Source organism: Manacus candei, unplaced genomic scaffold (genome assembly GCF_025592945.1).
Source record: "Manacus candei isolate 608988 ecotype Guabito, Panama unplaced genomic scaffold, ASM2559294v1 h1tg000061l, whole genome shotgun sequence".
NCBI lineage: Eukaryota > Metazoa > Chordata > Aves > Passeriformes > Pipridae > Manacus > Manacus candei.
Window position 1 is genome coordinate 1,555,155 of NW_026138109.1, and position 26,599 is coordinate 1,581,753.

The following is a 26,599-nucleotide window of genomic DNA, read 5'->3' on the forward strand; positions in this document are numbered from 1 at the left end:
GGCTATGTATCACAGTTACAGATATTTACATACTTCCTCATACATAGATACACAACTAAATTCAGAGACATTAGCAACTGGACTACTGTATCCAAAACATACTTTGCAAAGCTCATCACTCATTTTTAAATCAAAATTCAAACAACATTAAGTAAAACATTATTAAGATTAACATTATGTGTAAAATAACTTTTTAGTTATCTTTAATCCTTTTAGCTTCATTAATTTCCAATGTAAGAACTTTACACAAAATATTCATTCCCTCATTCAAGGTAGTAGTTCTCAAGGTTTCTTAAATTGAGAATTAACTAATTTTTAACTCTTTGCAGAAGACACATATAGGAAAAGAATAAGGAAAAGCCTTCAGATGTATTTAATCTATATTAGAGAAAAAAGTACATAGTTTTCTCTTAATTCTATTCTAGAGTACCTGTAAACTTTCTGTATTTGGAAAAGAATAGATTTTTAACGTAACGATATGCTGATATGTCCATAGTACTTATATAGGATTATTTACAGAGCTCCAACATTTATACACGTAGGATAAGTTGCTCTACAATGCTGATCTTGGACTACGATGAGGTAAGTCAAGAGAGCAAATGCTGCTTCTGACTGATTTCCCATACCCTAAAGTTCAGTGATCATCATCAAGGAAAATAATGTAAAAATATAACTATAAGCAAGCTTCAGAAAAATGTGGTATAGGGTAAAAATCCAGCTTGAAGTGATACCCACAACCCACTGCAAGGCTCCATAAGAAGCAAAAATTACTACTGATATATAAAAATAAAGCTATTTATCTTTTCTTCCTTTATTATTTCTTATAGTGATCTCTTCCATCTTTGTCCTGTAAGTTTCAAAAGCAACCACTGACTCTGCTGCTGCAAAGCTGTATATTTAATTTACAAGAGCCAAAAATTAGTTGAATTTGTAGAACATCAAGGCTTCTTAAAAACACAATTAAACATAAGTTTAATTTAATTTTAAAGAAGCATTTCCTGATCATTTGCTGACATTTAACCATTACATAAAAACACCCAAATCTATAAAGCTTGCTGCATGTCAAAGCATCTAAATAATGTGCAGTTACTAAAACACATCTGTTATTCACCACTGAATCAATGATAGTCTCATGGAAAGCTTGTTACTATAATTAAGCTCCCAAGTGGTCAATGCTAATCTGTCTCTCTCAGCATCTTATTTCCTGTTTAATGTAGTAAAATTATCACAGAAGACTATCTGTCACTTAGTAGGCATTTCCAGTTTCACTGGACAGCAAAAAAAGGAAAAGTTTCATTTGTATTATTTTAGTTTTTCTTCCTCCAGTCAGAGTCAGGAAATATAAAGAAGTGAAAAAACTACACCAGAGATTACTTTTACTCTTCAGAAAAATATTTATTACAAGTGATAAGAAAAAATTAATGGTTGACAGTCTGATGGGAAACAGTTTGCTGGAAAATAAGATTTTGTTTCTCTTAAACATTTATGTTTAAAGAAATTCTACTATGCCTGCTCATGAGCAATAGCAGTTTTTCTCCCCTGGTCTCTGCCATCAAAGTACAATTAAAATGAAAAAAAAAAAATTTAGAAATTGAGGCAAGATATCGCCAGTTCAAATCTTCTTTTGTTAAATTTCAGAGTAAAACCAATTGCTATTATTACTTTTGACAAAATGTGAGGGATTCCGACCATGTCACTTGGACCCCCAACCTACTGTAGACAATGAAAGGTACTAATGAGATCACCTGCTAAAGTAACTAAGTTCATTAATTTGAAGAAGAAGGGTAATGCAAAATCTATCCATATTGACTTGCCTCTTAATGATTTCCAGACGCCTATTCACTTTAGTCCCCAAATAAGACTGACAGAACATCCTTCTAGAGGTCTTTAGAGGCATGTTTTTCCTCTTTCTCACCTTATGATGATGTTCAAAACATATTATTATATGAAATATTAAACGTCACACATTCCAGCTCATTTCTTCCCACTTACTTTCTCCTAAAGCAACCAAAAGTTACATGTGCACCTGTGCTCTGTTCACTCCACCATGATATCCTCCATCATTATTCCATCATCTGCTGATAGACAAGGAATTTCATCACAGTGATGCAGTATTGACAACTATTGTGATTTTTACTGCCTATTCATTACAGTAAATGGTGATGAAATTTGCTGAATTGGTTATGTGACATTCTCAAATCTCATCATTTTAATGCATCTGCTTCTAATCCTCGTAACTATAACAGACAGTTGAAAATACGAAATGCTGAAAGAACCAAACCAAAAGAGGAATAAAAAATGCCAGCTATCTGCTACTAACCACCCAAATCCTCATACTTCTGAGTGAGGTCAAATTGGAACCAACAATAACAGTGTCTTCTTCTAAAAAAGTAAAGCTAGAGAAACCAAAAGTAGCTAGATGGTCAGAAATAAAAAGGAGGGGGTGACTCCACGCAGCAGAACAGACCCATAGACCTTGTCGACAAAGAATGCTTTGGATGCTAAATGCAATGTGTTCAACGGGGAACTGAATAAATTAATGGAATATAAAACCACTGCAGGTTACACACCATACAGAATGCACATCTGGTTCAGGAAATCCCTGTAACTGGAAATACTTGGAAACTGGAAGAGGAATACTATATATGCTTGCTTAGTTCCTTTTCGTCTCTAGCTATTGGTTTACATGTACTCCTAGAAGCACAATATTGGACAAAATATGATCTTCATTTGATCCAGCATGGCTGTCCTTTTGCTCTCTCATCTTCTCCTTCTATCTTAGCCAGAAGTTAGAAGCTTTGAAGTTTGACTTCATACACAATCTGTGTGGCATATTTTAACACGTGAATATACTCCATGGCCTTCTGTGGCCTCCATGTGCTATGAAACATCATGAGCATAATGTTTTTGCATAAAAGTAAGGGTCACGATAAGCAGTGTAAGCATAATTTATGAATAGTTAGTAGATTTTAAAGGTAGCTTACTACATTTTCCATAGATCCTGTAAAAGGAAATCTTACAAATGTCTCAAAGAGACATTCAAATCTGCAGATGGTAAATGGAAAAGTGGAGTTCACGGTGACCTACGTAGCGCTGCTAACCAACAATAATCTACTGATTTATGGCAACCTGGCTTTCACATTTTATTTCATTTTTTAGTGCAGAGAACATTATACAAATGAGCTGCTTATTCAGAACATTTCAAAATATCAAGATTGTGGCCGTGAAAATTATATTAATAACAATATCTGGCCTGAACTCTTTCACACTTCCAGTTTCTGTCTAAGATGACATGCACTCTCTACTGTTTCTAACTAAGTTGCGCATATGAATTAAAAAGACTACTGGCAGAAGCAGTGGAAAAATGAGAGCTACAGGGAAGTTGCAGAGGATTCTTTCCAGAGTCACGGGTAGTAAGGAGAAAAAAACATTTTTTCATAAGGTACGTGGTATTCTACTTACTCACAATTAATGTAGGTAAATTAAATTAAGATTTTGAACTATTTCATGTTGTGTTAACAGAATGACTGTTAACACATCAGAAACAACTAATACAGGTCAGAAGTGCAGAATATAAATGTTTATCAAAGGTTAAAACTGAAATTACAGTTTTAATTTCATGTCCTACAAGAAAGAAGGCACTGCAGAAAACCTGGGACAATGTCCCTCCCACTGCTGATTTAAACTGAGAACATGAGCTGATGCATGTACCATTCTTTGCTTAGCACAGCTTGTACCTATACATGAAAGGTTAAACGTAACCAAGACAACAACGCAAATATTATTTCTATTACAAACCTAGAGTAGTAGCTCATACTTGTCCAGTAGCTACTAATAAAATTTTTTCTGTTTTACTTAACGAGTTCTTTTAGCTAAACGTTCACGCTGTCTGGATGGTTATTCTGCCTCTAAACCATACAAAACTAGATTTCTCTGGGACTTGTCCACAAGCATATTGGCTGACCACTCTAACCTTATAAACACAGAATTAGCACCCTTATTTTCCTAAAACGGATGGATATAAACATAACGCAAAATGTAGAACAAAGCCGAACACCTGGCTCTTTATTGATGAAAAATACATCACCACAAATCACCCACAATAAATGACATCACAAAGATCCACTTAAACAAGAGATTAAGATGAGTTAGAATGTTTTATCTGTGTATGGCAGGTAGCAAATAACTATTGAATCCTCTATAAACAGAGGTTATCCTGACAAATAAAAATGCTTTCTTTCAAAAACAGGAAAGGACAAATTTACACTTAAGAATTGAACAGGGCTAACTCACTAGCTGTGCACTACTTCTCCCTGCCCAGCCTGTGGTCAAAAAGTTATTTTTGTTTCATTTCACGCTTACTGCTATAGCATTTCAGTTGTCTTTATCAATTCATCTGCATTTTGCAAGAAGAGACTGAAACAAAGCAGGTCTAATTGCAATCAAGGAGGACACCAAAACAAGTAGAAATGTCTTGCAAAAGTATGTACAACTGGAAAATACTGGGAAATTAACAAAAAATTTAAAATTCAGACTGCTTTCATCCTGGGATATAAAAGAGGATAGAGAAATTTAAACTGAAGATTAAGATAAGATTAAAATGCTTTATGTAATTCTCATATACTTGGAACTCTTGCAAAATAAATTTAAAAAATTTTGCTTTAATGTTAGCACAGCACATATTACAACCAACGTTGCTATAAAGATATTTTAAAGACATGCTAACAGCACGTGTGCAATACAGCAACAAGGAACTGTGCATCTGATCAAAATCTGAAAGCTAAGTTGTATTAGAAAAGATGTCCTAGTTTATAAAGCAATAACTGACTGCCTTTAAAAGTATTTTATGCTGATGTTGCAAAGACCACCTGTCTCTCATGATCGTAGAAAACATAAGAAACAAGCAGTGTAAAAGGATGCAATCGAGATGCTGGTGAAAGTGACTCACTGAGGGGAGCAGGACTGGGAGCATTGGTGTGGCCTCACACAAAAGCTTATTTTCAAGACAGTGGCCAATAGTATTATGCTCTGCAATTAGAAAACTCTTTCACCTGAGGAAATTGATACCATTGTGTGTTGGCACTTGCAAGCCTGTGCTGCAGCTCTCAGCTAGCTGGAATCAAGCCACCAGCACAGAACAAACTGTATCCTTCAGTAAGCACAGCACTGGACCTCAGGAAATAAAACCTCCTGAAAGCTGGATCTTTTGGCTGCATCAACACAACACCATGAACTTGGGTCAGGGCTGGACTGCATCTAGCTGGTAGCAAGGAAGATTAAACATGTTCTGCTTGTAAAAACATACCTATAAAAATGTTATTTGGGAAATCATGGCTCAAATGTGGATTTTTTGCTGGACCAGCAAATCTACGAGTGATAATGTCACTGCAGAATTACACAGCCTTGTCTTAGGAAAAAGAGATTTAGCCACTGACATCCCAAGTAGAAGAAAGAGTGGTACAATGGCTGTCTGTGACTTTGGGGGCCACAGTGCTCTGGCCTTTACTGCAGAAGGCCAGGGAGGCTGTGTCAGAAGTTCCTGCTGCATTCAGTTCTGGCTGGCTAAATATCAACATATTTCAAATAAAGCTGTATATTAAAAAAAAAAAAATCAACTTCTGAAACTTTTTTTCAGTAGTGCTTAACTCAAGCCTTTTATTTTTCTGGGCTACAAAAGAACCTTTGTATAATTTTGCCTCCAGCATTTTTTCTTTAATCTTTAACCTCTGAAAAGCAAAAGACTGAGTTTCTGGAAAGGGACTGAATAACTAAAAAAACATTTCTTATTAAAAGTAGATAAGTACCCTGAAAGACCAAGAAATATATATTTGAAAGTAATTCCAGATTCAGTAGCCACATGCTTTTCAAAACCTATTAAATGCTTTGTACAACCCATTAAAAAAAGGTCCCTTTTCTGGTTTTGTACTAAATATTTTGTGCTGGAAAATAGATTTATAAAGCAGTGTGAACTGAAAATATACTGAATCAGTGCTTTATAATGTGGTCTGAAATTAATAACACAACGCAACAGGCAAAATTTTTTGGCATATTTTTGGCATATTCTTGGCAGAGACCAAGAGTATGTGACCTATTCAGTCATCAGTCATCAGAATAAAACTATTTTGTTCAAAATTTGGAAAGTGGTCCTCTTGTCAGTACAATTTTTAGCATTATGCCATTTCTCACAGAAGGAAGAAAAAAGCCTTAGAAATATCTGGTCACATACAGAAAACTTTTCGAGGTCTGCTACTAGGTCTGTGCAGATGTATGAAGGCTGAGCAAATTTAGCAGCTTGATGGAAGCGAAACAACTCCTAAAAATGTTTCATCTTGTCTCCAATGATTTTCAGTCCATCTTTTGGATGTAGTTCTTCCATCAACACTTAACTCCATTCAAGGACCTATAATCTTTGTGTTCCCCTCTATGCCCATTCCCCTTTGCTATCCAAGACCACTTCCTCATGAACACTCCACTATACCACACAGCTTTACCTGTAAGCCCACAGGACCCTTCCTTTTTTCTTTTTTTTTTTTTTTTGAGATAGAAACTATTCATATTCACCTATTATTAAGTCATATTTCATGCAGAAAGCATGAAAGTCAGATACACCTAGTGCTGTGGGAAACACACATTAGCAAGCCCCAAAGCCACTTCTTCCATAGTGAGTTTTCATTTGACCGGTCAGCTAGACTGTTTTTCCTGTACTACCTAGCATACTCTATGTATTGCACACAAAATTAATTTTGTTGCTCCTAGCCTAAAAAAAAAAGTCAGGTAGATCCAATATGTATCTTACTGTTGTTTTTTAAAGAAGTATGATGCTAATTGAGTATCAAAAGTGTTATAATTCTTTTCATGTGAAATAATTCATAAATATTTCTAAGTATTCTTTTCATACTTCCCATGAAATTGAATTCTGCAACAGTTGAATAATGGGAGGAAGCAAACACAATCTTTTTTTCATTCTGAAGCTAGTAGCTCCCATACCTTTCCTAGCTTATCTAATCACATAAATCACGTCACTTCAAACAACAGTTCCTCTAACTTTATGCCTGTGATTCAATCCAAAGATACTGCTGGCTTGTGTAATAGATAGCACAAATGGTTAAGAAGGTCAACCCACCGCTATTTGCTTAAAAAAAAAATTATATGACCATCCTTACATAGTGCCAGTTTATTACAGTTAACAATTGGTTATCTTAAATGTTTCTTTGAATCAGAGGTGTAGCTTACAATATCAGAGTTGAAACTCATGATAAAAACACATGAAAGCTTGTAGAACTCTGCGAGAAATTTTGAGGCAGAGATGTAAGTGTAATAGTGTTCAAGATAAGTATCTTTTACCATTCAAAGGAAGTTTTTTTTGAGAAGATGGAGACTGATGACTTGTCACTATATAACATGGCCTACATCTTTCATAATGTTAGCATATTAATATTGGGACTAAGGAAAAAGAAAGTCCTGAATACTCATGACATGGATGATTCCTTTGAGTCGGAAGAAATTACTACTTGTCAGTATTCAAATGTGAATTCAAAAGACATTGTCTACACATTTTTAAGTTTCTTTTGAATTCATACTTTGCACTTGCTTTTTTCCTTGCCAGCTTGCAAGCTGCCTTTGAAAAAAAAGAATTTGTCAAAAATCAGAGAAAACTGCCAAGCATTGCAGACAAATTATATGCACTTCTGAGGGTAGATCTATTGCCACTATGCTGTTATTTACATATAAAAAATGTAAATAGACTTTAACAGAATGTGAACCATAGCACCAAATAAACCTCAAAACAAATCACTCTATCTAATAAGTCTACACGTCACAAGCCTACCCCATCAAACTTAAAACCAACTACTCATAAATGGACAGAAATTCCTTTCTAACATTCCATTTCAAACATCACATTATGTGATAATCTGAGAACTGATGCAAAAAATGTCTAACTGAAAACTTGTGTTACTATCTCCCTACCAGGACAGCAAGAGTGCTGCCTTCTCTCCCTGAGAAGGGACACCTCTCAAGGTTACTCCTTGAGATTGAGAGATTCCTTGCCACAGTACATTCTCAGTAAGTGAACAACAGCATGCTGAACTTTGACATCTTAGCTAAGTGATATGAAGGATTGAGTGTGCACATATAATCCTTTACACATAACCATTGACCAAGTCTGGGACTAGAATTAGATCTGGTCGGACCTAGATTTCTCTTTGAGAAGAGTTTAGAAAGCAAAGGGGTCCTTTCTGAACCTGATGACCCAATAGGACACTCTCCCTGACAGTTTAATCTGTCTCTCCCTCTACGATGTAAATAGTCAAGTGTACTTTGACATTAAATCTTGTGAAATCACCATTGCATTTACCAATGAATTTTGGCAATTCACTGTTTTATATCAATAAAATATATGATGCTTCACTCATGAGAGTGAAGAGCATCACTCCATTTGCAACATGGATGAAAGGCAGTTATTTTTTTTGTTTACTGGACTTGGTATCATTATTCTTCATTCTCCCTCCCCCCCATATGTTGTTTCCAGGGATTGTTGGCTAATTTTTTGCCAAGTCTTAAGTTACTATCAGAGTACAAATGCTTTGGTGGCAATAAAGACTTTCTGAAAAGCAGCAACTTTTTTTACTTCTTCACTTCACAATGACTAAAAAATTTGTCTTTCATTGCCTTATGCTAAACATAATCATTGGCTTGGTCTCAACTGAATCAAATATCCTGATATGACCATCTCACACCCAGCTAGGTAGAGCACAACAGAACTTAAATCCAAGCCAGTTTCTACATATTCCAGCAAAACCATAGTTTATAAAGTGCATCAATATGAATTCAGCTGTGACACGATTATTTTTTTTTGAGTGCAATGGAAAGGAAAAGATAGAATCTTACAAATATCTAGATTTTCCTTTGGTCTTATACAACTCTATTGTGCAGTGATTTTGAGGCAAAAAAACCCAAAAGCCAGCAGAAAGCTTGGCCAAGCAAAAATGACAGACCGAAACGGGGGATAAACACACTTCAGAATAAAATCTCAGATGTGTATATTAAAAGAAAAAATCAACCTGCAAACTACAGTCAAGTTGTATAGAGACACCTTAGCTATTATTTCTGATAATAAAGCATCTATGATAATTTTTGATTGTAACACAACAGAACATTCATATTTTTTATCTGAGCCATCTTCTAGTAGAGCAAGAGGGAAACAGTATGTTTCTGTAGCTTCTTATGTCATGGTGACATAAAATAGAATTCTGTTTCTCTGTTTCCAAAACATATTCTCATACTTCAGCAAAAACTTGAAAACTCTAAAATTTAAACTGGTTCTTAGCACTGAGGCTTAGATTACTTTTCAGATGAACTTGTTCTATAAAGCTAATAGGTTCCAGAAAAAATGTATATCAAAAGAATACTCACAAAGCTGAACTCCATTTAAAATGCACCGGGAAATATTACATCAGTCTAACATGGAAAACACTTTTCATAATGTAAGTATCCTCCTAAAGTTTAAAACATTTTTTAAAATTAAATAATTATACCTGCAGCTTTCTGAGAGCTAATCTGGAGAGTAAGGGATGAAAGCTACTTTAAAAAAAACCCAAATTTTGAAAAGTTTAAAAATGCTTGACACAGAGTTTTGACTGAAAAAATGAATCATCATCCAAATAATACCATTTTCCTATTGCATATGTTAATTGTCTGCAATGAATCAACTTTATTGCCAATAATATTGTTCAAGATTTTCTTTTTTTCAAACTTTTTCTCTTATTGGTAACCAGAAAAATTACTACAGTGAGAATATAGTTGATACAAGATTGCTACAGGCAGTAATATAAAGGAAGTCACATTTTTGTTGGAATTCCACCATGAATGGTCCCCAGATTCTAGGGCTCTCACACAAGGTCAGATGGAAGTGCCTCTTCATCCCCAACTGCACAGTATTGACATGCCTGAAGGGAAAGCCAGTGCTGTCCTGCAAGAGCATGGTGCAGCAGGCACTGCCTGTTTGCACAGATCAGGCCTGACCTGCTCACAGCAAAATCCTGAGCCCGTTTCAAGCATGTGTCATGGGTAATAATGGTAGTGACTCTCTATTAGGACATACGAAGCTCTCCTGATTTGAAATTTATGACTGCTCACTGCTGAAAGAGAAGATCATCATCAACCAGTCTGTCTCCTTACTTGTTTCTACCTACGAATTGTTAACTGTCATAAGAAATCTGTTATGGTACTGGACAATCAAAAAAACATGGTTCTGTGATAACATAAAGTTTACACTGAGTTACTAAGCAGACAAGAATGCGAGACTGCAAATTGCCACAGTGGTCATTAAATCCAATCTTCCATGAACTTCACCATAGAAGTTAAGCAACAGCTACAAAAACCACCACCACACACACAACATGAAAGACACTGCACCCTAAGAAAAAGTGAAGATCAGCAATAAAAAAGTTTGTTCATTCGGACAAAAGAACCACTGGCATTGCACTAGGCAATTCATGTATTTTTTTTTACTTAAGCAGCTTTACCCCTCTTATGGTCTCAGACAATCACAAGGACTTTCACAAGCTTGACATTTTATTTGATAGTAGCTGATCTCCAGTCTACCTGTGAGGTGAGCATAATGTACAGGCGACAGATAAAGCCACACTTTCTGTAAACAAGTTCATGGAGCAGTAAGTCAGGAAATGGCGTATAGTGTTCACTTGAGTTCATCAGAAAAAAAGACTAAACCAAAATGCCAGCTTCCCACTGGTATCACTCAGCTGAAATAAGCATAAAAGATGCACCTCCACTGTACTCTAGAAACTTATTCCCCGAAAGAATCATGTGTGACATGTTTGGAGGAGAATATGATCAAGATCACTGTCATTTCACACTGAAAGTAGGAAATAAAGTAATCTTAAAAATTGCAGTAAAAGTTTACAGATATTTAATATTTTTCTTTTAGGTGGTATATTTTTATAGTCAAAACACCTTTTTTAATTAAAAAGTTAATAAATCCTCCAAAAGCTAGTATACCACCATGAATTACCCATACTGATTAATAACATACTGAAAACTTCAGCATAATATGCATCATCAACTATATCTACTTAAAGACTGTGGCACTCAAGTACCAGTAAGAGTATGAACATCTCTTTTGTTGTACCATTGCTGCAACTGGCAAACCAGTTGAAAGCACTGCAAAATTAACCCTAGATCTTTTTACTGCAAATGTTTTATCAGTCAATAAACAATTCAGGGAAATTTGGAACTAGCCATGAAGAGATTATAAAAGGAAGGTTTGTTTCCACCCCAAAAAATTAAAGCTGTATCCTAGAGGTAGGAAAACATCCTGTTTTTTAGATGAAGTTTAAGATAGAGTTTTCTACATGAATTACTGGCAGTAAAAACTTACATTTCCCACCCACAGCACTGAAGTACACCTATGATTTTAAAGATATCTGTCCGGACCAGGCCTGTTCTGAAAGTATCCTCATGGTATCTGGACTTCCATAAAGAATCCATTACTTTTTCTTTCAAACATCTGCATCACCTACACAGAAGTACCATGGAAGTTTATTAGTGATGAAATTTTACTTTCTTGTGTAGATACCACTTTGAAGTTTTGGCGTTAAAAGTTACTCAGTCTTCTGAAGTCAACAGGACCTGCGAGTGTGAAGAAAAGGACCTTCTAAAAAGGCACAAATGAACCTCATGCCATCACCTTATGTCCCACAACACCCCTCTTGCCTTTATCAGGCACCTAATCAATGCATTTTTGTATCATTAGCTCAGATGCATCATTAGCTAATCCCTGTCTGACAGCAGCTCAGTTTTGTGGTGTAATCTGGTGTGTTTGTTGAGATGTGGTGTGAACAAACGTGCTATGAATTGGACAGATATAAACAGGGCAACACAATGCTCTACTAGAATAAAAACAGCAAGTGCTCTGCTTCTGTTCCGAGCATGGGGTACAGGACTGCTGAATTGATTCCTATCTGCTGCTGGCAACTGCATATTTTTCAGGGTAAAAAATTCCATACAAAAGTGACCTTTTGCTCAGATTTTTTCTGACTGCAAGGCTGTTCCAACTTCTCATTTTTCCAGTAGTAGGAACTTTCTGCTCTCTAACATACATTATTTCTTGCCAGTTCTTATGTCAAAATAAAAGTGCTTAAACTAGGGAAGAACAAAGTAGTTTAAAAAATGTTCTAGAAGTTAAAACCTCATTTTCAAAATACTAAGGTCTAAAGCCTTAAGCATTTTTCAGTGACAATTTCCACACTCTGCCCCCCCTCCAAAAAAAAAGATAATGAGAAATTGTCTTCAGAATTAGGAAAAGTTAGACTCATAACTGTGAGCATGAATTGCCAAGATTAATTTTGTTCTTTCTGAATACTTAACTTTGTTCTCATCAGAAAACACTTTGTCTAATAAGAAAAATACACAGAACCATGCACATCTACACTTGGATAAAACATATGCAGACAGCTTGAAACAACTTATGCAATCATAACTCAGTTGTTTACCAGGATCACAATGTTTGACTGTGTATTAATAAGAGTTTTAATAACTGATTTCTGAGGCATTCTAAAGAAAAGGTTTAAAAACTTGTCATTTGAGTGATTTGACTCACCGGTCTGCTTATCTTTAAAAACAATCCTTTAGTTGAAATGACCTGAAAAACTGTTAAAAACCACCAACTGTTGGTGGTTACATATTGTTTTATCTGTCTGTCTCTTTTTATTCTTACTAGGCACCGCCCAAAACCTCTGAAAAGTTTATTTCAATCAGCTTCTGTTGGTTTTGTTATTTGGGTTTTTTTTTTAATGTCTGACTAGGAATTTTTACTTGGGTTATACATATTGCCAACATGACACAGTGAGGTATTTGTTTCACAAGCAATTATTTTGAAAAAGAAGGTGGCTTTCAGACAGGTACGAAAGGAAAACAAAACCAGTCCTTCACAAGCCTCAGATACAGCAATGACTCCACGTGTGACACTTGTGTAATAGGCTTGTCAGAAATTAGTTACTCCATAGTGACAGGATTACCAAGGTCTCAGTATCTCAATTTCAAGGCTCGGCCTCAAGCCTCAAGGCTCCTCTCCCTCAGACACACGCAAAGAGCTTAATCACATCAGATGGCATCTTACCCTTAACTGAGCATGAGTTGTTAGAACTGAGTACAGATATTTCAGACATTCACTGCATCTCTCCTTAGGGAAGGAGTCACATACCCAAATCAGCACCTCATGTTTTCCATTAAACCATAGCTTTTCATCTTCCCTCACAGCTCTGGAACTTGGAAAAGTTCCCTCATGAGACAGCTGCTCTTTTTCTGGCTCTCATCACTGCTGTCCCAGTAGCTCCTACACAAAGCCTTGCAGAAAGGGCAGCCACTGCCCCAGGAGACTTCACTGTCCTGGCAGAAAGCTGATGTTCACCCAGCACTGTTTCTCCAGAGTCCACACTTCAGTTTCTCTTAGACACCCTATCTCAGAACAACAATTTCCACTCAGGAGAGGAAAAAATTATACAGGATATACCAGTTTTCTTTAGCAAATGGGAATGGAAATGGTATTATGACAACTATTCGGGCAAGATAAACAAATTAATTAACTTCTCTCACACCTAAACTAAACTATCTAAAACACTTGAAGCCACTTGAAGGCTGAACACTGCAGGTCAAAGAAAAGGCAATTTTCTTCAACAAAACCTGCTGTAGCTTTCAGAGCATCAGAAACCATTGAAGGTAATGTCCATGAGCATTGAACAACTGGCAGACATTCTGAATTTATCACTTGTTACCACTACTGTAAACAAATCTTTGAGTCCTGAAGATAGTTATCAACTCTGTATCCCAAGACATTCCTTCAGTTACCAAAGCAACTACAAGCCAAGAGTCAAGTTAGCTTTTTTCTTACCCAACCCCCCCCCCCGCAATCTCTGATACAAACCCTTTCAGTAAAAAGTCTGCTGAAGTTATTTTTTCTGAGCAAAGAAAAAGGCTGCATGGGAAATAATATGCCTGTCTTCAAAAGCAGATTTGCTGTTAGCCACTTGGTACAAAATCTTTTTGAAACACAGAACTCTACTCAGGGCGTTTTTTTACTGAAACTTGAAGACTACATCAGAAATATATTAGATAGTAAGAGACCCAGCTTTCAACTATTTTCCTGTCAAGTTCAGATCAAAAGTCTGAAAATTGCCTCCCTCATCCCAAGAGGTGTCATACCTGAGGCAGTTGTAACTTAGCTATCTCAGACAAAATATAATTTTTTGCTTAGACAATGGGGAGTTGTACTTACCAATGACACAATGACAGAAAAGGGAGCACCTTTAGCCTTAGTGTTAACTATGGAACAGAAAACGGTCTTAAGCTGTGTTATCTTCTGTTCCATATGACTCCTTAGAGCCCTTAGGCTCTTTTTTCACTATTCCAGGCTTGGCTTTGACTAGAAATTCCATTTTGGACCAGAGAAAACACTTCCCATCAAGTCTGGTATGTACATTCCTAAAAAGGAGGGCTGGTTTCAACCAATTAACATTCTCTAATGGAACAGCTATTTCACCATAGGATTCATTATCAGTTCTAATTTGACTTTTAAGTAATTATTAGAGCAGCATGACAGCAATTACATTAGCTGTGAAAAGATGGCAATAAATTAGAGACTGATACAGCAAAAGCTGACGAGCTGGCAGAGCTTGAAAGTTGCTGCTTCATTGTTGCATTTCCCAGAAGACACTGACTTGGAAGAAAGGGCTGCTCTTACACCAGCCCCCACTCTGTTTCTTGTACAGCCCTTAAGTGGGACAAAAGGAAGAATTATTTTCTGACAACAGAGTATAATTTCAGAGACCTTTTCCTCATGCTTTATTTTAGGCTAAGGCACCTTAGGAGACAATTTTTTCACAGAAAAGCTATACTGGATTTCTAAAACAGTCAAGTTCAGAAGTTCACAGAGCATATGCAGTTTCGTTGTTAGACTGAAGACATTTCTTTCCTTTATATTCTCTATCATGCAAGCAGTTTTCCTCAAATCCAAGTCAATGCCCTACTTGAGTCAAGCATAAAAAATGTGGCAGGACTAAACATTACACTTATTCAGCAAGTCTTTGGGCAACTGTCACACAAGAAGCTCCACAGCCTATGTTTACTCTTTCTACTGCTGAAAAAGCTCAGGCTCAACTCACGTCAGAGCCTGATTTAAGAATCACAGTAATAATCACAAGACCAAACTAGTTAAGCATTTTCTTAACCCTAAATTAGCAGAACAATGAGTTTTCAAAATACTATTTTTCCATACAAAATCTGATTAAAACAGTCTCTAAAAGCAAGTTGTGGCTCTTACAAAAGAAAAAGAGATACTGAAAAATAATCTAATAAAGCCCTATCAACCGTTCTCTGCCTACTATCTGCTAAATCAAATCAGAACTAAGAAATCCTAAGTTCTTAAAGAATCAAAACTTTTATCATTCACCTTGTAACAAGTTACAGGTGTATAGTGAACAAGAACTGAGAAGGGAATGATTGCCAGATCTGTATCATTTCCCCCATTAGCAGAGCTTGAAGAAACTTTTTTTTTTATCCACCTAAACCACCTCAGATGCACCTAGCTCCTTTAAGAACTTAATTCTAAAAGAAACATTTTATCTTTTTTTTAAAAAAGGGGGAGTGGGGAACTGATAAAAGCAACTGGTATATCAGAGACCAAGGAAAAAAAAATCAAGTCTGAAGTTTTGCTGTATCTAAAAAGTACACAGATAAGTAGTTTTTTGAAGTCATTCCTTCATTTTTTTGTTATTATGTCTCTTGCAGGAATTCTAATTTTATGTTATAAACAAGGATTCCTAATTGCAGACTTTCTAATTGCTGTTCCACATTTTAAAAATTGCTTTCTCAGATCTTTTGTAGAAGAAATAGACCACACACTGTAGAAATGTGCCTTCACATAAAAAACCAGCATAAACATTCTGAGAATATGTGGTTGTTTTTTCTTCTTTCCTGTAAAACTAGGTAAGTACTCCTGTATGAAACAGGCTTGTTTTCTTTAAAAATAAAGCTATGAAAATCTCAAAAAAATTTGAATGGAATAGGTGATCTACAAGAGATCACATCCATAGAGGCACGCTTTTCTGGATGGATAATGCAGCTTACAGAAAGAAACTGGAGAGGCTCAAGACATAAATCAGTCAAATGAGAAGTGAGGTACAATATACCTCCACAGAAGTAGGCAACCCAAGGTCAGCAGCCCAGAAGTTAAACCGAGATTTTCAAATGGTAGGTTAATTTTAAAATTCAGGGCTATTTAACCTATGAGAGAACAGCAGCTAATGAAAATTACCTCAGACATTTATTCACATGGCTTTAAAACCATCAAGCCTAGTCCCATCACAAATTAAGCTGAAGAGCTACAGGCTCTTATTACAGTGGTGGTCAGGGAGTGGTCCAAAGATAATTTACTACTAGCATTTTACTTACACAAGAGTGAAGACAAGACGAGGGAGATGAGGAATTCCCTAGATCAAATACTGTTGAATGCTTTTAAGTTTTACTGGAAGATTAATCTTTTATTTTGCTTTTTAACTAATAGGATTATTTTGGTCTGTAGCTGGTGGTGACCTCACATTTTGTACCAAACTTTAGTTGGTGAACAACCACAAAAAATTATATAATGATAAACGGATTCAAATGCCAGAAATGACAAAAGAAACTGAGGCCTGCTCCAAAGTAGGCATTATTAGAGACATTATGGCCTAAAATAAATTTATTGGCATCACTGTAGAGCACAGTAGGGTTCAGTATCAATCTGATTTCACTTTTTAAAGCTTTCTTCCTACCAAATGTAACAAGCTTTAAGAAATCCTACAATGTGTATTCATTTACTTTGAAAAGTGAAAAACTGGAAGCTAAACCATACTACTAATTCACAGAATTATGTCAGAATGTAATCAGAAACTAAACTGAGACACTTCAAAATCATTAAATACTGTTTTCAGTTCATGCACCTTTAGTTTCAAACAGTAGGCACAAAAATATTTTCCCATGGCTCTAGCACTTCCTCCTTTAATCTGCAGATAGCATCCATCTTCTGTGAAAGTGTCATCTGAGCACATATACTAAGGTCTGCATTAAGAAAGTCTGTCAATACAGACTTTTCAACTAATCAAAATTCCTTGAAATGTGAAATATAGTAGCAACTCTGGAACTTGGCCAGGTCAAGCATCTGCAGCTACTAAACACAGCCTACTTTCAATATCAAGCCCTTAAGCTGTTTCCTGAAACAGGATGCATTTGTATACATACTGATTGTATATTTATTTTACTACAAAAATGGCTACCAGAAAAAAAAGTCCCACCCTTCCATACTTTGGGCAAGTCCACATGCATTTCTTTCAGAGACTTAGTGACATGATAGGAATACCTAAAAAAATAAAAATACACAAAATGTAAAGTCAGGACAGAATTTTAACTCTAAGTGTAAATAATTCAAAGAATCACTATTTTCATGTTTTCTTATCAGATGTTTGCAGTTCTACCTTAGAACAAATATGCAACAAAATGGCTGCTTCTTTTCCTGGATGATACACTACAGGCACTAAACACAAAACTGCCATTGTAATTTTGCAGTACAGCAAAATCTTCATAATTTCTGGTTTAAAATGGAATAAATGGAACCAGTTTGGTCTGGTAAAACAGCAACCCATTCCACAACCAAAGAATAGTCTGATCTGTCTCTCAGTTTGCTGAGAAATAAACTATGAATTTGTGGTGTACTACAAATTTGAATGGAAGTAAATGTAAATGTAAACAATGTAAACAATTGTTTCAATGGGCTTGCTTGTCTTCAGAGAAAGAAGAATCACAGGGCTACAGCTCTAATATAAGTTCTGTTCATGAATTCCTTAAGATTGTGTGGATGGTGGGAAAAGGGAAGATGGCTTTTAACTCAAAAGCAGTTCTCTATTAAGAAGTTTAGACTGAGTTTTCAGCTAACAATAAACAGTATTAACTGCAGGGGACTGGCACCCATCAACATATGGGACTACCCTTAAAAATGATTTCCTAAAACTATTATACCCAGACTAAGAGTTTCAGTGGTTTTATTTTTTAAAGTTCCACTGTTATGTCACTTTCCATATTTCGGAAGTCTTCCACAGCTCCTATTCTCCACCTTCCACCACATTTAAAAAAGGAATCCTTATATACACACAGAAACCACACCATCAAACACTGGTTTGAAACAATTCCCTCACAGGTTATGTCTGAATCTGAAAACAATTTCTGCTTCCTCAGCCTAAGATTTATTGCCTAGTGAAGAAACAAAACTCTTTGTGGCTCTCAATACTTTTAGCAGATCTAATAACTGAAGAAATAATTTTGACTTTTACAGTTGCCATTATTTTAGGATGAAATCTGATTTATATTTTCATAATCTTAATTTCTGTATCACAGTTTATGTGTATTTTTAAAGAGGTAACTAAACAGAAAAATACCAGATTATGACATTAACTAAAGTGTTTGTTGTCAAAAGATTCCTCATGGAAACTAGGGTCCAGCTTTTGTAAGCCTTTTCATACACTTTCTCAGAACTGGCTGCTAAAAAATGGCAATTTAGCAAAATACAGTCAATGATACCTTGTTAGCCTTTAGGACAATCTCACAAGGTAACAGGATTCAAAAAGGTAACTTAAGTGTGTGACTGAGAGTCACCATTTCTCTTGCATCTACTATCATGTTAGGGAAAAACTTAAAGGATCTGATTTTTGAAAGACTGCTTCAAGTGTTTCACAGAAATATTTAAGTGGTTAGACTCATAACACCACAAAAAGCCCTAAGAGATGATGCTGACCCCATTCCCTTGACACATTCTAGGAAGAATGGCAACTTCCTAAGAAGATCAAGCACAGTTTTGATAGGTCTTGCCTGAAGAAGTTTACACTTGTTTTCAATAGTCTTTTCAAGCACTTGAACAGAAATAGTCTGACACGAATTTCTCCCTCTTAGTTTATTATTTTTTCATAAACACTCCACTAAGCTACCAGTCTGCCTTAATATACAGACTAAGCAGCTTTGGGGAGCCAAATTAGTTTCTTATACTGCTGGAGGTTTGCGATGTAACTTGCAAAAACCAGTCTGCTTCAACACACATTATAGAACAGATATCAAGTAGTGTGCTCAGCAGAGCTACATACTTTATGTGTACACCACTAAAAACTTATAATTACATGTCATGGAACATCTGCACACAGTATTTAGGAAGGGAGCGCCTTCAATGTCATTTCAGCATGACATGGAAAAGAAACTGTGGAATGAAGTCACTGTCATCAATCCTCTTCAGAGCTAGACTCATCCTCCTGGTCAGAGAGCTCAGCCACAGGAAAGCGCAGGATGGCTGCCACCCCTGTCAGCTGGCCAAGCTGCTCTCCAGACACATGAAGGCTGGAGAAAATGCGCACTGTGCCCATGTTCTCCCGCACACTGTCTACCAACTTAACATATCGGGCACGCGTAGCCACATCCTGGTGCCGAAAAAGCTCATCACTGATCAGCAGGGTATCAATGGCCATGGCTTCATTGGCCTTTTCCACATGTTTCAGGCCATAAAAAGCCCGGTCAGGCTCGTGCTGCAGCATTTTATAGAAGTCATCTAGGGCTTTGACCTCACCAGCTGCCTTAGTGTCAGAAAGGCGGCTGGTTACGGCTGGGTCGCAGAGTGCTTCCTTCAAAGCGTATTTATGTCCTGAGGAAGAGTGGACCTAGAGCAAAAACAAAGTCAGAGGTTTGGTGTTTTCAAAGAAAAAGGACCATTGTTTTCATTAGCCAATCACAAATATCTTCCACTATACATAGCAATAACCTTGACAGTTATTTGAGGAAGTTACCTCCTTCTTGAAACATACAAGATTCTTTTCTTAAGGGATCTCTCCTGCAACCCAGAACCTACACCAAATCCCTTAAACTGCACTTCAAGAAGCACAAAAGAAAACTGTTTCACTTATTCAAAGACTGCATTAAATATGCCCACCCCAAGGGAGGGCTACTTGAAACTAAGATCTAAGCCTCTCCGTTTTAAAGCATTCTAGAAAAGGCCTCTTAAGACTGCAGGGATATAGTGCAAAGGCAATGAGTCTTGCACAGTTGCACGGCTATTATGCTTGCAAAATTGTGAAGTACATTGAAACTTCTCACACATACTATTACTTCCATACTACAAACGCAAAAGGAGGCTCCTTGGTGTGCTGGTCTAACGCTGGGACCATTAAGTATTGGGACACACTTCACTCACCCTGCCCCCAGCCCTCTGCAAGCATAGATTACAGGCCTACTCCAACTTAAAAATTATACAAGTACCCTTATGAAAACTCATTTTAAGCTCTGAATTTGCCTACTTCATTAAAGGCTAAAACCCCCACCCACTCAATGAGATGATGAAGAAACGGGAAAAAATGCCATGATCTGCATAACCTTCAATACAAGACTAACAACAAAGTTAACTAACCTATACCACATCCAGGTACTTTTTAGAAAACATCTCTACAAAGCTGTTATTAAACGTGCACACTATACAGCATGACAGAGTAACAGCAGAGTTAAAGTATTTTCCAATTTGTACTTCACACTTTACATTATTTATATTCATATAAATATGCCTTTATAGCGAGTTCCATATATTTAATACTTTCTTTACTCCACATTAAGGTATCCTGGGGGGAAACCATCCCTGTATCACGCATAACTACCTTACAATTTGAGAGGCATGAGAATAATTTCCTTATGATGCTCAGTCAGAAATTTATTTTGTCTAGTAAGAGCCTTATTTCCCATGTGACTACCTTTTACTATCACAGACAGACAACTCTCAAGTCCGTTTTCACCCACTCTGGAAACTGTTTAGCATCTTACCTGTAGGAACTTGGACCTGTTCTCCAGCAGAAGTTTATTGTCAGTCTTGACTGCCTGCTGGAACATGTAGTCACAGAACTGTTCCCGCACGAAGCCCGGGCTTGCGACCAGGACGCACTTCACCACCTCGAAGTTGATGTGCCGCTGGATGGCCTGCATCACCTGCTCGTAGAACCTCTCCAGAGCGCGGTCGTGCTGGCTGCAGTTCCCTTTCCTCTTCCGGGGGATGTTCACCTCCACCTTGGCGCGGGTGAGCGTCATGCTGGGGGTGACCAGGCAGACGTGGGCCAGCCCCTCCTGCATGACCACGGCGGCCACGTCGGCGCTCCAGGCCGGGTCGCAGGCCTGCTCGATGCGCTCCAGCACCACGCTGTCCCACTGCTTCTTGGCCAGCGTGAACTGCCGGTTGGGCTCCAGTTCGATGGTGTGGTAGGCGCCCATCTTGACGTACTCATTCTCCTGGATGTTGGTGCCCTTGACGCGCAGCTGGCAGGCCTGCGAGTCGAAATCAATGGCCTCCACGCAGAGGGTGAGCGTGGTGCGGACGCGGTTGCTGCCCACGCTGCCCGTAGCCGACTCAGTCTGCACCTTGCGGATGGTGGAGGCGCGCAGGCTGTCCCCGACCTGCAGCAGGTTGTACGTGTGCCACATGTCCTCGGGCTCCTCGGGGATCAGCGTCACCTGCCCCGCGTTGTCCTTCTCCAGGTCCTTCCTCACCAGCCTCATCCTGACGGTCCCCGTGCCCCGGAGGGGGATCCCCTCGCTGTCCCGGACTCAGGCGCGGCCCCGCCGGGGCTCTTATGGCCGCTCCGCGCTCCCGCCGCCAGACCCTCGCCCTACCCTGCACAGCGCGCACGCGCGGCGCCCGCCGCCTGCCCCCCCATGGCGCATGCGCGCACACCCCCCTCTCCCTTGCAAAGGCGCCGCCGCGGCGCGTGCTTCCCCACCTCCCACTCGGCCCGGCGGGCCCGGTGCATGCGCAGGAGCGGCGGGAAGGCGCGTAACTGCGGGTGGATGGCGGGGCTCCGTCCTGAGGGAGGAAAAGTCCCTGAGGGGAGCGGGGAAAGGGACTGGGAGGCAGCCGAGGTGCTGCGAGGGCTGGAAGCTGGGGTGTGTCCCCGCTGCTGCCTCGCGGGGAGCACGGCGGGAGGGAGTCGCGACGGCGCTGGTCCGTCCCTTCCAGCGCTTCACAGCGGCACCTCAGACTCCCGAAGGCTCCTAACGCGGCCCTTCACGTTTCAGAAGACGAGAAAAAAAAACTTAAAACCGGCAAAACCAAGCAGATGTGGAAAGTTGCGGGTACAGATGAAGAAAGGGACAAGAGGCGTGGCGATGGCCGATCCCCTGGGCCGGGTCAGCGGGTGCCGAAGTGCCCCGGAGACCTCAGTGCCACCTCCAGCAGCTGCTGGTGCCGGGCTAGGGCGGCCGTCACACAGCGAAATGAGAACCGGGCACAGGAAACATCTAAACCTGAACTGTTACTGGGACGCTGCTCTTAAACTGAACTCCAGCCTTAAAAGGTTTTGGTTACATTTGCACGAGTCTTGACGGCTTCCTGCATCTCAGAGCAAGACAGCTTTGAGGTGCTTCAGAGGCAGATGGGCACTTTTCAAGTGAAGCTTGATGTCAACAAATATAAGTAATATGCCTTGAAAAAACACAGTTCAATTAGTTCAATGCTACTTGCAAAGAAACTGGACCTGAACAATCACTACGCAATTCATTTGCAGCCCAGACAAATTTAACAATACAGAAATAATAAAAAAAATGTTTCATTATACATTAATATTGGAGAAGAAAAGGTGATGTGAAGACGTCAAAGCAGCCTTCTAGTATCTGAAGAGGGCCTACAGGGAAGCCAGGGAGGGACTTTCCATCAGGACCTGTAGTGGCTGGACAAGGGGGAATGGGTTCACATGAAAGAGGGGAAATTTGGCTTAGATAATTATGGAGAAATTTTTTACTATGAAGGTGGTGAGATACTGGAACAGGTTGCCCCAACCCTTGCAGTATTCAAGGCCACGCTGGATAAAACCTTGAGCAACCTGGTCTAGTAGAAGGTGTCCTGGACATGGTGGGGGGTTGGGACTAGATGATCTTTAAGGTCTATTCCATCCCCTTAAAATTCTGAGATTCTAAGTTCTGTAGCTTATTTTTGAAACAGCGTATGACACTAAAAATTCCATTTCAGAATGAATATTGCAAATTTAGAAAGAATAAGTAAAAGAATGAAGAATAGAAAAGACAGTGCTTGCATGAAGAATGATTAAAAAAAAAGAAAAATTGAGAAAATAGGCAAACTAATGTGCCCTGATAAGTGTGTCTGGGCATCTGGAACAGGTATGTTAAGTTTAGAATGACTACACAATTTGATAACAGAAAATTATGAGGATGTCCTCCTACAGACGAGAAAGTGGCAAATTTAGAATGGCTAAAAGGAAGTTTCTGGTTTCCATTATCTGGTTTTTTTGGGAAAAAAAAATGAAAACAACCCACTGTGGATTATGGAATTTGCTGACTTGGAAAGGCTTTGGAGTCAAGGATTTAATGAGATAGAAGGCTACTGTGAGCAAAAATGATCCCATATCTCCCATTATGGTGTGCATATAAATTTCCCTGAAGTATCTAGCACTAGTCAGTTGTAACAGGACAGTGAACTCAGATCTGGCCCAGTAATGTGTGTTCCTTGTCTCTAAGTTTGATACTGGTGTAAAAACAACTTTATCAGATATTACATAATAGAATTTATTTATCAGACCTCACAGTCTCTTCCTGTGAGTACATGTGCTTAACTCTATTAGCATGAATAGTTTCACAGATGGAAGCTGGACCACCCAAGGGAATATAACATAAGCACATGTATAAATAACTGTTTGTTTAACTTGAGCTTGTTCATACTAATAATTTTGCATTAATGTTTTAATGCAAAAACAGAGACAGAGACCCACTGCATTCAGCTTTTCCTAAGGAGTTCCTTTCACATATCTATGTAAATGCCACATGGTAAATTCATGGCAAAATTTCTTCTTTACATTCTTTGCAATTATAAAATCACAAGTGTTGACCTCGTGCTGTTCTTTCAAGGAAAAACAATTGTAGTGCATATTTACCTTCCACATTAGTATTTATTTTACTTTTTATTCTTTTACTGCTTTATATGTACAAACTTTTCTCTGCTTATGGTTCCAGTCAGATTTTTACAAACAGCCTCACATCTTTGGAGATGCGATATAGTTTAGATAAAAGTTGCAAGTTGGCATCCAGTACCATTTAGCAGAAAATAAATGTTTATTTCATGAAATCAGATTACTTGCTGCATTAAAAAAACCCACAGCAACACAAACAAACAAACAAAAACCAACCCAAAGAAAAGAGCAACTTTGAAATAAAGTTGTCACTCAAAATATTAAATTGACTGTTGTAGAGACATTTTGAGATGGGCCCTTTCTCAAATAACAGATTTTAAGATTTATACAGTTATCAACAGTGATCCACAAATACTTGGTGGCAACTGTAAACTTCGGTGATATGTCCACAATCAGCAAGACCATTGTAAACTTACAGAGGAAGATATTTAGTAGTGATGATGCTTTGCCTACTCTTGTAAAAAGTACTGGGTACTGCTATTTGTTTATGTCAAAGAATGAGCAGTAGAATAAAAATATTTCCAAAAATTTAGAGACCATATAACTGTAATTTTTTAGGTTCATACTAATTTTGCTAGTGTCAGGGAGAGAGATGTATTCGATGTTGGTAGAGCCAAAACAAGTGGGTACTTTTAACTCTACAAATGATTTTAACGTAAAAGTTCAAAACTGCATAGCCTGTTCCCATCTTGACAGAAGATTGAAACTATGAAAAGAACCTAACAGTTTGCAATGTATTACTTTTTAAAAGCAATTTTATAGGTACTAATAATTGCAGCAATTTGGCATCCATTTTCAGACCTTCTTGGGCATAGTGCAAGATAAGATTAAACTGGTGATAGCATATCTTCACAAGGATTTTGGAGCCATGCTGGTTTTCTAAGATTATTTTGAAAGCATCTGAGACACACTGTCCTATGTCTTCAAATCTTGATCAACTATTTTATGAAGATGGGTTATATACAGATTTTAGACAAGGATAGGTCATGTCCATAGGAACTCCCTCTCCCCTACTAAACAGCCACTTTAGCTAGACTTCAAGCAAACACGCACAAGTTCTGGATAAGAAAAGCTAGTGGGAAAGAATCTCAGATATAGGGGGAAATCTGCTGGGAAACGTTGGATGTTATTGTTCCAAGACCAAAGTTAAATAAAAGATAGAGAAAGAAACTGGGGAAAACATTTATTTTGATGCTTTCCCTTTATCCTGTGTCTGTCCTGACTGTGCAGACTCTGAACAGAGACCACTTCAATTTCTGCACACAGTTCTGTCTGTATCTATTTATCTTTTCTATTATAAATACAACATTACCATCACTAATAAGAAGTCCAGGAGGGAACTGGCTTTCCATAAAACTGTAAGTGAAGAAGCATTAAGAAGTAGTGGAACCCTTTAGACTAACTACTTCCTTCCTTGTCTTTTGAAATGTAGGGCTGGAGAAAACTTCAGCAGATCCCTAGTCACTTCTCTCAGGCCAGGTAAAGTAAATATCAGCCATTCTTTACGGCTGTTCCACCAACTTCATCAGAAGTCTCAGTGAAGGAGATTATGCAGGGGGGGATTTTTGGTAGCCTGTCCTAGCAATTCATAACCCGAAGAGTAAGAAAGTTCTTCTGAATATTCCCTAAGGTTTTTCCATAGTGAGTTATGTTGATTTTGTTTTGTCCTTTGTTGGGCACGGAGAACCAACTATTCATCAATATCTTTGTAAGCTAACATATGCGCTATAGAAAGTCATGATTGAGCACTCTCACAAAACAAAGAAAACACTGACATTTAGAAGAATATTCTTAGTATAATACTTTGATAAAGAGATATATTTGAAATGCTCAACACTTTACCCTTAGTTTTCTTGCTATTAGATAAACAAGCCTAACCCATTTAGTCTTTCTTCACAGATCATTTTCATCAGCCCTTATCAGGCTTGTCACTTCTCTGTGCACTTCTGTCTGCATCTGTTAGACTTCCTGTACTCAAGATTCTCAGAGCCCTCATCAAAACCAAGCTGAATTAAAAAAGAATAAAAATCTGTATCAATACACAAATGTGTATCATACATCTCTATGAACCTCCTTTATTCTAGGTTGGTTTTGTTTGCTAGGGCCTGCCAGATTATTGGCCTATTTTTTTTTGCTTTTTAAAGAAGAGTAGCATGTAATTAATTTTTTAATTCTGCTGTAATTCTAAAACTCCTTGTCCACATTTTTATGACATTTTGACTTGCTTGTGTAGGACTATGTCTCTTATTTATTTGAGCCAATTTGAATCCCATTCCTGGTATCTGTGCCTCCTTTTATTTCTAAGTGTATTCTATTTCACACCAACTTTTTAAAAAAGGAAAAAGCCCTGCCACCACCAAAAAGTAATCACCTAACAGATTTGGATGAGACCTACTTCTGAAATGTCTTGCTATCTGACAAGTAAACCTTTTTGTCATTACTGGTGAATTATATGTCAGCAGTACCAGTGGCAACTTAGCAGCTCTGAAGGGAAATTGTGGCACACAAAATTGTTGCCACTTTACAAAGCCTCCTTCTGTGAAAGAACACAAACAAAAGCA

At 38.0% G+C, this 26,599-nt stretch overlaps 2 protein-coding genes across 5 annotated transcripts in view; both read right to left on the minus strand.

Moving 5' to 3' along the window:
- ITGA1 (integrin subunit alpha 1) overlaps positions 1-26,599 on the minus strand; it is a 72,242-nt gene that overhangs the window by 43,890 nt on the left and 1,753 nt on the right. The window contains exon 1 of one of the 3 annotated variants that reach the window (XM_051804725.1): positions 17,346-17,410. The exons of the other annotated variants lie outside the window; for them this stretch is intronic. Coding sequence (XP_051660685.1) covers positions 17,346-17,376 — 31 coding nt within the window. The 5' untranslated portion in view covers positions 17,377-17,410. Of the gene's footprint in view, positions 1-17,345; positions 17,411-26,599 lie in introns of those variants that run through there. 3 annotated transcript variants of the gene reach the window in all.
- Positions 1,375-21,751, minus strand: PELO (pelota mRNA surveillance and ribosome rescue factor). Of its 2 annotated transcripts, XR_007907296.1 has the most exons (3): positions 20,893-21,751; positions 13,697-19,745; positions 1,375-13,574 (listed from the first exon to the last, which is right to left on the minus strand). XR_007907296.1 is itself a non-coding variant. In XM_051804808.1 (2 exons), the coding sequence occupies exons 1-2, from the start codon at positions 21,616-21,618 to the stop codon at positions 19,314-19,316; spliced, it is 1,158 nt and encodes a 385-aa protein (XP_051660768.1). In that variant the 5' UTR covers positions 21,619-21,751; the 3' UTR covers positions 1,375-19,313. The 2 variants fall into 2 exon arrangements, 1 of the variants encoding a protein (XP_051660768.1); XM_051804808.1 differs by having other exon boundaries at positions 1,375-19,745.

Coding starts and splice junctions, on each gene's coding strand:
- PELO (XM_051804808.1), bottom strand. CDS start 21,618: ATGAGGCTGGTGAGGAAGGACCTGGAGAAGGACAACGCGGGGCAGGTG. Junction 19,746..20,892: donor ACAGGTCCAAGTTCCTACAG/GTAAGATGCTAA, acceptor TTTTTGCTCTAG/GTCCACTCTTCCTCAGGACA.